The 13730-nt window shown below is 35.4% G+C and overlaps 1 protein-coding gene across 1 annotated transcript in view; it reads left to right on the top strand.

Moving 5' to 3' along the window:
- The window catches only part of UBE3C (ubiquitin protein ligase E3C), an 83756-nt gene that overhangs the window by 31606 nt on the left and 38420 nt on the right, over positions 1-13730 (top strand). Inside the window, exons 12-16 of the mRNA XM_052806760.1 lie at positions 549-706; positions 1279-1511; positions 7254-7358; positions 8442-8529; positions 12051-12148. Coding sequence (XP_052662720.1) covers positions 549-706; positions 1279-1511; positions 7254-7358; positions 8442-8529; positions 12051-12148 — 682 coding nt within the window. The remainder of the gene's footprint in view (positions 1-548; positions 707-1278; positions 1512-7253; positions 7359-8441; positions 8530-12050; positions 12149-13730) is intronic.

Raw genomic sequence — 13730 nt, 5'->3', positions numbered from 1 at the left:
AAAATCTTGACAATTGGATAGTTGTAAATAATTACAGGTAAATAAATAAAATCTTTATTTAAAATAAGGTGGATGTTTTGTAGTTTTTGGAGTGCTTACTAGCATCAATATAACAAACACCGAAGCCCCAAGTACTTAATCCCACGTACGTGAGTTTTATCTCGTATACTTTGACTAGTCCAGAAATTGATGGTGGCAGAAACATGTTCCCAGGTACTGAGGCATTGGACCGACAGATTTGTTCTGTGCTGACATGCAGATTAATCACTCTTTGCTTCATGTCTCTGTTCTAAACTAGAATGTATCTGCATTCTGTAATAGTTAATGCCAAAGTTTATATATCATCAAGACACTGAGATACTGTAGTGACAAGAACTTAGAAAGAGTAAACTTTGCAAGAATGGGAAATAGTAGTTACTTAACTGAGAGCACCGTCCTTACTTTGCTGTAGGAACTACTACTAAATATTTTTACTAGAAAGCTGAAGTTTATACTTTTTTAGAGTATTTAATTAACCATCTCTTTAATTTTGCATTTTATATTTTAAGGTCTATGGTGCCACTCCTTCAAGTGATTTCAAGAGGCTCTCCAATGTCTTTAGAAGACTCCAGTCGAATTATCCCTCTCTTCTACCTTTTCAGTTCTTTGTTTAGTCATTCACTTATTTCTATTCATGATAATGAATTCTTTGGTGATCCAATAGAAGGTGAGTTTCAGGCATACTAAATAGCAGTGCTTTGCAAAATGTTTTTGTGTAAGGCTGCAGAGTTCCCTGGGTAATGATTTGCTGACATCTATGGGGAAGGCTCTTCTAGGCTGACTTGCTGATAGTCCCCTGAGCACTCAGCTGTCAGCTAGCTCTTTCATGGTGATTGCATTTAGAAAAAAGAGGAAAAAAAATGATAGTCTGCACCTTGGGAACCCTAGCTTTATAGGGTCTGATATGGAAGTTCTTAATCGTGATATTTTTTAATGAGTTAGTGAAGAGAGTGAAGTTCTTCTGGACTGAACCTGTAGTCTAATGGAAAAATTTAATGTAGCAAGAATCACGAAATAGAGTAAGAGAATATTGTAATTAAAATCATTGTGACTGCAAACAATTACAAGACCTGATCACCTTTATAAATGTATACTAATTCTCTTTTTGGGTGATGTTTCTTTTCTGCACCTTTAGATTTTGTGTGTGAATATTAAAGTTCTAATGAAATCAGTGATTTTTTTTTTTTAATAACAAATGATTAAGAAAAAGTCGTTTAAGGAAACTTGTGTTTTATGTAGTTGTAGGTCAAAGACAATCATCAATGATGCCTTTTACACTAGAAGAGCTTGTAATATTATCACGCTGCCTTCGAGATGCATGTTTAGGAATCATAAAGTTGGCTTACCCAGAAACAAAACCAGAGGTTCGTGAGGAATATATTGCAGCATTTAGAAGTGTTGGAGTAACAAAAAATACGGAAATGCAGCAATGTATACAGACGGAACAAAAAAGGTGGATTCAGTTATTCAAGGTAAATTGTGTCAATTTTCAGAATGTTTTTAAAAATTAAAGGCTTCTGCTGAAGATGTGAGATTATGGAATTTTTTTTTTCTCTGATTATACTTTTAACAGAATTATTACAAGGAATAAGGATTTTGGAATGTTGCTTTTTGGCATATATGCTAAACTTAATTAAATTCTGTAATTAAATTCTGATAACCGTAACATTTTTTTTTTGCTTCTGGCAACTCTTAATTTATTTTCTTGCTTATCCTGTTTATAAAAAGTTACTGTGTACAATATAGGTTTTAACTTGGACTCCCATTCAGCAAGGTACTTAAGCATGTCATTATAACTTTATGTAGGTGTGAAATTCTGACTGAATCACATGATTACTCGAGTACTGTGTTAGAGGCTTCACTTAATTGGTACCATGCTGTATTGGTTTTGTTGGTTTTCTACTAAAATTTGTTGGTACTGCTCCTTTTGGGTTTGCTGGAATACTAACGGGATGGTGAATCCGGCTTGGCAAATGTAAACTTAATATATGTTCTTTCTGGATATCTACCAATGTATTTCTGTTAGTTTTGTCCATGGTATCTACCTCTAAGACATGAGTTAAGAGAAGCTGAAAACGTTGGCAGGAAAAAACCTAATATAACTGTTGCCGAAAAAAAGGAGTGCTTGACTTGTCATGAAAATTCTGCAGCAAACACATCTAGTCAGCTAAAATTGCTCATTAAAGAAGTGGGAGCAGAAGAAATGCATTTTCCAAATTGAATGCTAGATTTACAGTCTGTTTAATACTGGCGACCTCTCGCACACTAATGTTCAGTTCGAGTCATCAGCTGTCCCTTCAGGTCTTTTTATCACTGCTTTTGTCAAGCTATCTATTTAATTGAAAGAAGTTAATTGAATGAAAATGATCAACTAAGCTTGTATTAATATTGCTAATGGAACTTTCTTCTTGGCCATGTTTGGAGAAAGATGTCATGCTAGACTTTAGGAAAGGCCCATTAAGGCTTGCACTTAACCTGATGGGCTAATTAAGGAATGCTTATTCATTCTACAAGTCTAAGATAGCCTCTCTCCAGCCTATTCTGCCTGATTTTACAACACATTTCACTTATGAGCATAAGCATTAATAGCTGTGAGAGTAACTGATAATGTTTTGATTGCATTGAATACAGTCCTAATGCACCACTGAATTTGTAATTTGCATGGATTGATCTAATATATGTTTGCACAATTTAATTTAATTACTTGTCTTTAAATTGCCAAATAAACTTTCGATTTAAAGGTCATGAGTGAAAACCCCAATATGTCTATTTTTCTAAGAAGGAGGTCGTGCTACGAGTATTTTTATGGATGCAGTTTATATCATGCCATCTTCTATTTCTTCTCTTTAGTTTGTCATATTTAATCATTTTTTTTATAAGCTGCTTACATTTTAGGTGAATTTGTTCACATTTTGCTGTCATTCAGAGAGTTGTAAAATCCCGACTTAGTCTGTCCCACTTTGGCAGTCAGGAATTAAACTCATAGTGGAACTGTCTAAACTTGGTGTATTGTTACTATTTTCAGGAACCAGGGTTGTCTTCCATTAGCTGAATTACGAATGTAAATCTTGAGGGTATCTCAAAGGCTCTGGTTCTACCCAAAAAAGTAGCTGATAACAAAGCTTCCCTTGTTTACTCCTTCAGAAATACATTGTTACAGAGAAAAATTCAACACAGCTAAAGTTCATCTTATCAAGAAGACTACTGTACACAGCACTGAGTCTTTCTTGAGGGCAGCTTCAAAATAGCTTCTTGCCAGTAAGCAGGCAGCAATATCCTCTTCCAAGTTGTTAAAACAAAGCTAAACTAGTTACTCATAAATTTAAGTAGAAAATACTTTTCTTTCTTTTACACTATGTCAAATAAATGAGAGATTTATCTTTGCTAAAGCTTTTGCAAGCTGCCTGCAGAGAAGGCACATTCCTTCCCTATCATCTATGGTTTTCTCTTTTTTCTTTTTTTATTTTAATTTCTCACACTTGTTTTGCATATTTTCCATGCCACTGGTGTCTAATGAAATACATTCCTGTATATATATACGCACACGCAAATATAGGCTTTACTTCTGCAAGGTAATGGTAGATCTGAAAACAGTGAGGCTGCTGACAGATTGGAGGTCTTTGGTAACATTTACATGTGAAAATGTCTTTATTCAGCAGGATTCCCCTTTTTTTGGCTTGGTACAATATTGAATAGTGTAGTCAACTGTTACAGATTCCATAGAAGCACTTAAGTTATGAGTACATGAAAATGGATTTTGTTAAGTAAAATAATTATTTCACTATCATGAGTTAATCCTATGACATTAAGTTGCTAATTTTGCTGAATTTTAGTTTTGAATGTTACTTGCATTTGGTGCTTTATTGGAAACGAATCCCCATTTTAATATTATTTATTGAAGTGGGTCTTCCCTTTCAATAAAATACATACTTATACGAAATTTTACAAAGGAGTCCTGATTTTAGATTGCTAGCGTTCTCAGTCCTCATTCATTATGTAGAAGAAACTCCAATCTCACCTAATGTGTTTCAGCTTCCTTTAAGGATTCTTCAACTGCCTGTAAAGTATTTTATTAGCATGGTCTTCACGTGGATAATTTTTTTCTGTTTTTTTTTTTTTTTTCCCCTCTCCTTTTTTTTTATCTTTCTCTTATGTGTAGTGGTAATGGGACCACAGAGCTTCAGTGACTCCTCTAACCTGCACTGAATTCTATAAGGGCAAGGTGATGAAAATTCCAGTGTAATCAGACAGTTCCCTTAATAGCATTCTTTGTCTTTATTCAAGACGTTACTTTACAAACTGTATCTTAAAAGGTCTTTTGTGTAGTATCTAGACACAGAATCCTTTAGAAGGCCCATTAAACTCTTTGTTACTTTTGACACCTGCCCATTAAGACTGTCTTTTAGCAAGATGACTTCAGAAGAGCTTTGTGTATGTTTTTTTTCCCATTCATTTTTCAAGTGCTGTAGTTCTAAGTTGCAAAACAGATGGCTGTTCATTGTAGCAGTGATAACGTCTTTTTAGGCTAGTAATTTAATGTTCTATTGATTCCACTTAATTATGTTTTATGTAGTGTTGGGCTAAGTTGGTACTGCTTTGGAGAGAAGGCATGCAACCAGGTATGACAATTGTGCTTGAGATGGAGTAGTTGTTAGCTTGATATCTCTACTCCTCCCCGCCCCCCGCTGGATTGGAGGAAACTGCCAAGAAAAATACTAAAATTGCAAAGATACTGTAGTGACCATGAGAACCACTTTTCTCAGCCTCCCAATTCTGTTGTGAAGATGTGCATAAACTGGTTATCTATTCAGTTTTCTCATTTTCTGACTGTATGGTTATAATAATGACAGAAATACCTTGTGAATTCCTCGTGAATAAAAATTAATTAAACGTAGTGGTTTAAACTAATGTGCTTGTGGTTGGGTGAAGTATGGGTGTATGCATCATCACCCACTATGGTTCAGCTGATAAGCAAAAATTTGTTAAACTGACGTGCGGAAAACAGACTCCACAATCGGTGAGATTGTAAAGTAGGTATGTTCATTCAGCGCTGGGCAGCACGGGGGGGTAGTCCCACCAAAGTCGTGTGCGCCTGATTTGGCAGTTCACTTTAAATTTATACAGTCAAGTGTTACATATACATAGAGTTTCGCAATACGCCTATACATAGGCATTACCTATCCCCGCTTCATATTATAATTAGCTCTAGGAAGTCATTTCCATAGTCTCCTCTCAACTGCGCTTGCGCAGTGCCTCCTTATGGTGGTCGTCTGGTGGTCGTGAAGATGAAGGCTGTATGTCTTCTTCACAGTGAACTCTTAACCTTCTGTCCCTGGGCAGACTCAGTTGTTCCTTGGCATTTGTCCAAATCACAAGGTCGGTCTTGGCTGGTTCTTGGAGTCACTGCTGCTTCTTGTCAGGGACTATCTCCTGTCCCAGTCAGCCTCAACAATGGAAACGTTAAACGTCACTTCTCATCCCCTTGGGCCATGTCTACCTCTATTGAAACTTCTTTAATTTCATTATAAGCTAGATAATTATTAAACAATTCCTATCTACATTCATATATCTACTATATCTACTAAGGTTCCTTTGGTTCCCTGCCTCAAAACCACTGTGACTAGGTGGTTTTCAGGTAAATGCTTATACCTTCTATTGGAAAAGGGCTTACTAACTTAACACACTAAAGGGCTTTTACCTAGCACATTTTAGTTTGTAAATAGCACTATGATAATACAGTATATATGTGCATATTAAATGAAAATTACAACCAGCCACCACACGCATGTATTTTTAGGACTGTGGGTGCTTTTTGTGCTTCTTATGGTGATCAGCAGAAGAATATTTGGTGACCATCCTTCTGGAAATGGTCATCTTCTAATCTGCTTTCAGGCATGTTTGGGCTAGGCCCCTCTCAGGAGTGATTTTACTTTCTGAATCTGGTATGTTGAATCCTTTAACAATCTTACGGTAGGGTTTACTGTACGGTGTAAACAACTGAGCTAGTCACACTAGGATCTGTTTTAATAGAGACAAGAACTTGGAGGGTACAGTTAATTTGATAAATTGTTAGCTACTTCTGGATGAGATGATAATTTTTTCTGTAGCCAGCTTTGAAAACACTAACAAGATATTAATTGACAAGAAAAGGAACCTGTAGTGTCTTTTCAGATGTAGACCTTTACCCTTAAAAATATCAGCATTTGTTTTTTCACATGCATGATTACCTCAGTGTCTGGTGAGGTGATATCATTGAAGATTCCTCTGAGGCACCGTTAGCTGGAAATGCTTTTAGTTTGTTAATACAGCAACCAGAAGTAGTCAATCTTTCGTGTACTTTAGAGATGTAACTTCTGCTGTTATGTTTTGCTGCCAATTTAATGCTTCTGCCCTCTCCTTCTCTACTTTCTGAAGTTGATGTTGGCTTTTGTACAGTTTGGCCATTGAGAAGCACATCACATGATCTTCTGCTGGCTAGTTAGTTAAGTTTATTGACTATAGGCAGAAATACCCACTGTTTATTAGTTGATCCTTCAGATTTGCCTAGTGTGGAGTGATATATGTGACCTTTGTCTTGAGACAGCAAGCAAAAGTTCCGTCCTTCCATGGAGCATTTTCCTTAAAAAACCATGCAGAGAAATTTAAGAATCTTCCTCTTTGTGGACAAAGAAAACCTACTAATCAGCCAAATTGTTCAGAATCTCAGGTTTGGAATGAGAGGTAGTAAAGAATAGCTATATAGCTCCCTCTTCTAAAACATACATCCGTTCACACATTTCATCTCTGAAAACCTATATAAGCAAAAAAAGAAAAAAAATTCTCTGTAAAAGGTCATTGTATAAATTACCTACTTAGGTGTTACTTTCTTCAAATAAATAATTTAATGCTGGTAATGATTTGTTTAGGCTTCCCTGAACTGGCATACAACTTCTTAGGTGTGCAGGGTAGTCCTAGGATTACTTAGTCCTAGGTAGTCCTAGTTCTTAGGTTTTGGAATGAGACTTTAATAAGCCAATTTTTTTGATGACTTACAAGTGAACCACAATTACTTACTCGCATCCTAAGGTATTTAAAAGAGCAAGTTTTTGTAAGTTAAAAATACGTAATAATTTCATACATTACTGAAAGATTTTTCCTAAGCTTTTGCTTGTGGATTATACAATTTCATTCACAGTGCTAAATGTATGTTCAGTGTCTGTGTTTCTGACACCTAGGTCATCACAAACTTAGTGAAAATGTTGAAATCGAGAGATACAAGGAGAAATTTCTGCCCACCAAATCACTGGCTCTCAGAACAAGAAAACATTAAAGCGGATAAGGTAAGAGTAATATCATTTTTCCACATAGCCTTACAGGTGCCAAAGTTTCAATGGTAAAGTGTTTGATTCCTGACAGTATCAGTGATGTTGATGTTGCACAGATTTAGTGTGGTTTAAAACTTGGAGTAATGCTGCTTTTCTGTAATGTAAGAGTCTTGCATCCGTTAATAAACTTCTATGTTAAATTACATTTCCAGTCCATAAAGTAGAACTTGCTCTACAGTGTGACAGTGTAAGTCATCTGCATTTATAGCAGAGGAGAACTGAAAATCTGGTAGCATGTTGTTGCATTTTATTTTCTAGTTATTTGAAGTACTTTTCATAATAAAAATTCTAAATAAAGAATTGCTCTAAAGTGGGGAAAAATCCCTCAAAATTCACTTCCAAAATAAAAGAAAATTCAGTAGCATTTTCTGTACTTACCTCACCGAGAAATTACTTTTTTTTAAGAGCTTTTGAAAAAAATTACATTAAGCTTAAAAAGTGTGTATGTGTGTGCAAAAGAGAACGCTAACACGAATGTACAAGTACATCCTTTGAATAATTGGAAAATTAGATCTTAAGAAGATAGTTACAGCTCTGCACAATTAGATGTCTTAACTAGGAAGTTTTGCACGGAATAGTTAACAGTGAACTCTTCTGTTTATTTTTGATGGTTGCACATTTGCTTGCCTTGTGTTCAAGATTTCCATTTTTCTGTGTGACAGTTCTTTATAATTCTTAGGAAATAGTGCCTACACACCTTAGAGAAAGTAGTAGTAGTCTTAAACCATGATGCTAACCTGATTCTCAATACAAAGTAAACAGAATTTATTTGACACCTCAAAATTCAAACTCGGCTTCTCTAGTACCTTAAATACCAGAATTTAATGTAACATTGCATGGTATTTTTAAATGATACATGGACTTTGTATTACATTGCTGTTAATTTTGCAGCTGAGCTTTAAGGCATATGTATAAGGAAGAGTGATTAGAAATTAAGATACTTAGGCATTCAGACAATTTTATGTATTTACTATGTAACAGTAAATTGCAGTATGTAATTAGATAATGTTTAACTGTAAAATACTGTTAATTTATCAGGTTACACAGCTGTATGTGCCATCTGCTAGACATGTTTGGAGAGTCAGAAGAATGGGAAGAATAGGACCATTGCAGTCTACTTTGGATGGTAAGATACTGTCTGTGCAATTTTTGCTTTACTGAGTCAAAATAACAGTTTGCCTTATGCAAAGAAAAATCTACATTTTATAGAGCTCAGTTGAGTATTTTGTATAAAAGTCTTAATGAGAACCAAAAGCAAGGCAATCTTTCATAATTTTGTTTCAGATATTTAAAAAAAAGTATATTTGTATATGTGTGTGTGTATGTCTTTAGAATATTTAACGTATAACAGCTTTCCCCAAGCTTCTGCTGGCATTGATAAAGTGAAATGATGAGGTGGACAAATGATATGTGTTAAAAATATATGTATTAATATGCATAAAAGGCAGTTGCATAAGATAGAAAATTAATAAAGTTGCAGAAGGTGTAAAGCATTGAGGTTTTGCTTTTACTGTATACTCTAAAGAAACTTCTTTATTATATATTAGATTGTAGCAAACAAGCTTTAGGTACCATGGTAAGTATTAGTTACTGTTCATAAATATTGTTTCTAATTAGATAAGGCAGAAACTTAACCCCTTGAATTACTCAGAATATCTGGACTTTATGGAACTTCCAAAGAAAGATGAGAGAACTGGACCAACTTAGCGATCGGGGTAAATTTACACTAGTTTAGTTGTGCCAATATGCTTTCTCATGTAGACAGTCTGTTTCTTTCAGCTTTTCATACCTTTGTAGCTTCACTATTCTAGAATTTTACCTTGCTGTGCTCAGGTAAAATAATCATTAAATCACTAATACTTGTGCAGATTTAATAATGAATTAAAAATGGGGCCTTTAAGCAGCAAAATGATTCATCTACGAGAGTCTATACTCTGTTTCAAGATGATGTAATCTGCTTGAGTATCTTAGCCAGATACAGTAGATCATTTAGAGAAGGCCATAGCCTTTGAATGCTGCCATAGAGTTGTACAGAATTAAGGGCTTTGTCCAAGGTTGAAGCCTAAGGACGACTTATAATGATATTTTTTATATGAATAGCTATGATGGTATAAGTTTACTTTGATTACTTTATTAGTCTAGTTGCCAGATAACAACTAGTTGGTCCAGTGTAAGTACTAAGAATTTTGAATCGAGTATTTTTTCAGTTTAGTTTCTCTCTTTGGAAATCGCCTGTTTTAAGTAATGATACGAAATCTTAAAAGCAGGTGTTTTAGCAAAAATTGCCAGGCTTCAACAGGTCTGTGTCCTGTATACCTTACAGTCTCTACATCAGTAATCCCTGTTTTTTCCATTGACCTACATGGCTCTTGACAGCTATACTGTCTTGGTATTTTCCACTGTCAGACCTGTTCCATATTTATTACTTCAAGATTCTCCCACACGCTACTAGTCTACTAGTCTCCTTCCACTCATACATACAGTATCTTGAGCGCTCTCCCTTGTCTTCCTTCCCATAATAGTACCAGTTCCCTCCCGTTTCATTAGTTGCCTTGGTCTGGGCAGTTGGTGGATAAGGAGTGCACGTGCTGTTGGTTGGTGCGGAGCAGCTACGTGCCCTCATTTTGCTGGCTGGCTGTCAGACAAGCTGACACACTGAACAGAGCAGATAACTGAGCTCTCCTTGCTGTTTCTGTAGTCAGCTCACTAAAGGAATTTCTCTGTCCAGCTGAAAATTTTCACAAAACTTTATTTTTGAATCTCCTATTCTCTGTCAAAGTTAAAATTCAGCTGATGAGCTCAAACGTGTGTTGGAGGCAAGATGGTGAGGAAAGGTGGCACGGTGTGTTTATGTAAGCCTCGTTTTCATATGAAATCAGGCTAAAAAAAGTGCAGTCAACAACATGAGTGTGTGAAAACAAGCAGGTAACAATGTGCACATGAGTTGTTTAATCCCTCTTGACTCCATATGGGTTAAAGCCAATTAGCATGAAAGTACTGCTGAATCACATATGGTCATGTTTATTTGTGCTTTTTCATTTACTTAAATGGCAGACTCGTGAGTTCTAAATGCCCTCTGTATTGATGACTCCATCCCATATTTCTCTTTAAAGAAAGAAGCTGTGATGGAGAAATGCAGATAAAATTGACTAATTGACTGGAATAATTGAACTGTCGAAGTCATGTAGTAGTTTACCTTTGCTGTACATGCACTTTTTATTTAAAATGCTTTTAACGGTTAGCTTAATAGGCTGCATACATTGACTTTAATTAAAAATGTTTACTGAGTAAACTAAGGGTAATCACAGATAAGCATTTTATCAGAAATTCCAAAGGCTTGCGATGTTGAAACCTGCCCCAAATGAATATACATCAAGTATAGTGGTGTTCTGGGGTAACATCATGTTAAATTGGTACTTAAAATATCCCTACTGAAAGTGCTTTGAAGAGTGGAGGAAAAAAAAAAAAACCCCAAAACATTGAAGTGATGTCCAGTTGCAGAAGGGCAGCAAGATGCTGGTTGCCACAGGTAGGAGCCAAAGGAAAAAACTTGAAACTGTCATCATAAACTTCCAGGCTGGCTAGTAATGTGAAGCATTTACTTCAGTTTTGTAATATGGTCTATAACTAGTCTAGACTCGGCAGTCTTTTTTTGGTAAGGTGGTTATTAAACATGAAAATGAAACAACTAAAGAGTTGTGGGTTTTGTTTCCTCTGTAGAGTGAAGCTAGGTGGACCTTTAACCAAACTGTCTGGTCAGTGACCAATACCCCCTTTTTTTTTTTTTTTATTTTTTTTGCTGCAGTTAATCAATTTACAGTCAGATAAGTGCTCAGCAGTTGAGCTTCTTCCCATGAAGTTAGAGCAGGATTGTCACTTCTACTGTGCATCACCCAAAGTTGAGCTGTTTCCTAAAAACATCCTCTGTGGGTATAAGAAGGTTCAAAGGAACTGCATGGTAGCTTGGGAACCGCATGTGATTGGGCCTCTCTGTTGCTGTGGCTTCTTGAATTCTTTTCTAATCTTTTTTTCTTAAGCACATTATACAATTTCTTGATGTTCTTTTCACTGTTTCTGCAGTGACTAGGATTTTATGTGATCACCGTGACCTTGCTGTTGGGAGAGAAAACCCATTGAAATAAATGTTATCTTTCTGTTGGTTTCATTAGCTTCGGTTTAATTCCTAGTTTTTATGCCTCAAATGGTTTGATTGAAAGTAGATAGTTGAAAGCACAATGCCTTTAAACTATTTTGATCATTGGGATGGGAATATTGTGTATTCCTGCGATGAAAATTCTGATTACTTACAACTTCTTAATTGTCTTCTATCATGTATTTTTTCTTAATTGAAAAATTAAAATGTCAATCATAAGAAAATAACTTTTTTTGTTCTGAATAAAATAAAAAATACAGGAGTACTTATTTTTATACATACTTCATTTTCAGTGTGTTTTCACTACTTATATTTCAGTTTGCTGTAGAAACTAGTGTTTAAAGAAAGGTAAGGCTTTGTGTGACTGTTTAGTAAATAAGTTATTTTAATGTACGTATTTTTATACAAAGTAAATTGAGTCACTTGGTACAAAATAAACTGTTTAAAAAAAATGTTCTTTCAAAAATTTTTAAAATTATTATTTCTATTTTAAGTGGGTTTGGAACCAGCACCTCTTTCTGTATCTGAAGAACGACAACTTGCAATTCTGACAGAGCTACCTTTTGTAGTTCCTTTTGAAGAAAGAGTAAAGGTACCTAATTTCTTATTTAATATGCAGTTGGTGTTTTTTTTGTTTTGTTTTCAATAAGTTTAAAAAGAGCACTTAGCTAAGTAGAAACTGGATCATTTCCTTACAGAAGGATATGACAGGCCATACTGGTTTTCTTCAGTGCTCATGTGGCAACTGAACATTTGAAGTTAATTATTTGTCTTTTACTAGTTATATTACCCTTTATAATAATTGCATTAAAATTAGAAACATGTATTCCAGGATATATGAGACCAGTTGTATGTTTATAATAAACTGCAGTCCTGATTCAATGATTGATCTACATGATTGCACCCTCTTGTGGTAAGCAGAGCACTAACTAGTTGTGTATCTAATAAACAGATGGCAAGGTCAAGACTGGATACTTTTTTGCAGTGGGTGGATTTACTCAGAATGAGATGATGGATGTCCGTTTTGGGAGAATAACACCTAGAGATTAAATTTCAGCATTCATAGCTGAGTAGCTGAACTTTAATATATATAGTTTAAAACTTGCGAGATTCTTGTACGATTGAATTTGCTCTTAAATGTTTTCTAGTTTTTAAATATGTAATTGTTAGTTCTGTTACCGATTTCAGTTTGCATCATATATTTTTTTTAAAGCTATCACTGTTACACACAATTTTTTTTGTCAACAGTATCAGTTACTTAAAAACTGCTCCCTGAATTGTCTTGGAAATACTAAGTTGCAAGACACCATCAAGGGAATGAAGAATAGTTCCACAGGGAAAGTAAAGCAGTATTTGTCAAAGACAGTGACAGCTTTGGTAGGAAAGGAGTGGTTTTTTGCAGGCTTCTATGAAACAGTTATTCCAATGGAACATCTTAATACTGTATGGCAATATTGCACTTGGGTTATGGGGAAACAACTGGAAGTGACCTCAAGCAGGGATGTCTATGTCACGATTTAGTCACTGTCTACAACCTCTGGGCTTCTTAAAGCTATGTTGAGATGCATATATGTAAAGTTTCTGGAATTCCTAAAACCTTGTTTGGTTTTATCACAAAACCTGAAATAACAACTGGATGAGATCTTGGAGAGAAGGATAAAGCTATAGACTGAACTTTTATAGTTCACAGAGGAGATCCTCCTATACTACTTTTCGGGCCAAGTGTGGTCATTTTTGTGTAATAGTGGGTGTCTACATCCTTTTGGAAACTCCCACTGCCCCTGCAAAACAACTTGCAATAAGGGAAGAAGCTACCTTACCATGGTCTTGCTGGTTTGTTTGTTTTTTGTTTGTTCGTTTGTTTTACTGTTGACCAATTGCCATCTATTATGCTGTAATTTAATGTGGTAATACAGCTCGATGCTGTTTCCATGTGTGGGTTGTTCCATGTGTCCTTGTATTTTCTGACTTGTTCATGAGATTTTTACCTTGAATCACCAGATACTAGATACTCTTACAAGCAATTACCAAGTCCAGTTTCATGGTAGGCTCTTCAGCCTTCTGACCCTGGGGGATGTTATCCTCTTTAGCCTTAAGCCGCATTGGTGTGCACCTTTCAATCTGATGTTTACCTGTGGGAGGTAATGCATCCAATTTGTATCAGGTGCCTTGGT

The sequence above is a fragment of the Harpia harpyja genome, chromosome 1, assembly GCF_026419915.1.
Source record: "Harpia harpyja isolate bHarHar1 chromosome 1, bHarHar1 primary haplotype, whole genome shotgun sequence".
NCBI classification, from domain to species: Eukaryota; Metazoa; Chordata; class Aves; order Accipitriformes; family Accipitridae; genus Harpia; species Harpia harpyja.
The sequence above is the reverse complement of the archived record's forward strand: the minus strand, read 5'-3'. Positions and strand labels throughout refer to the sequence as shown.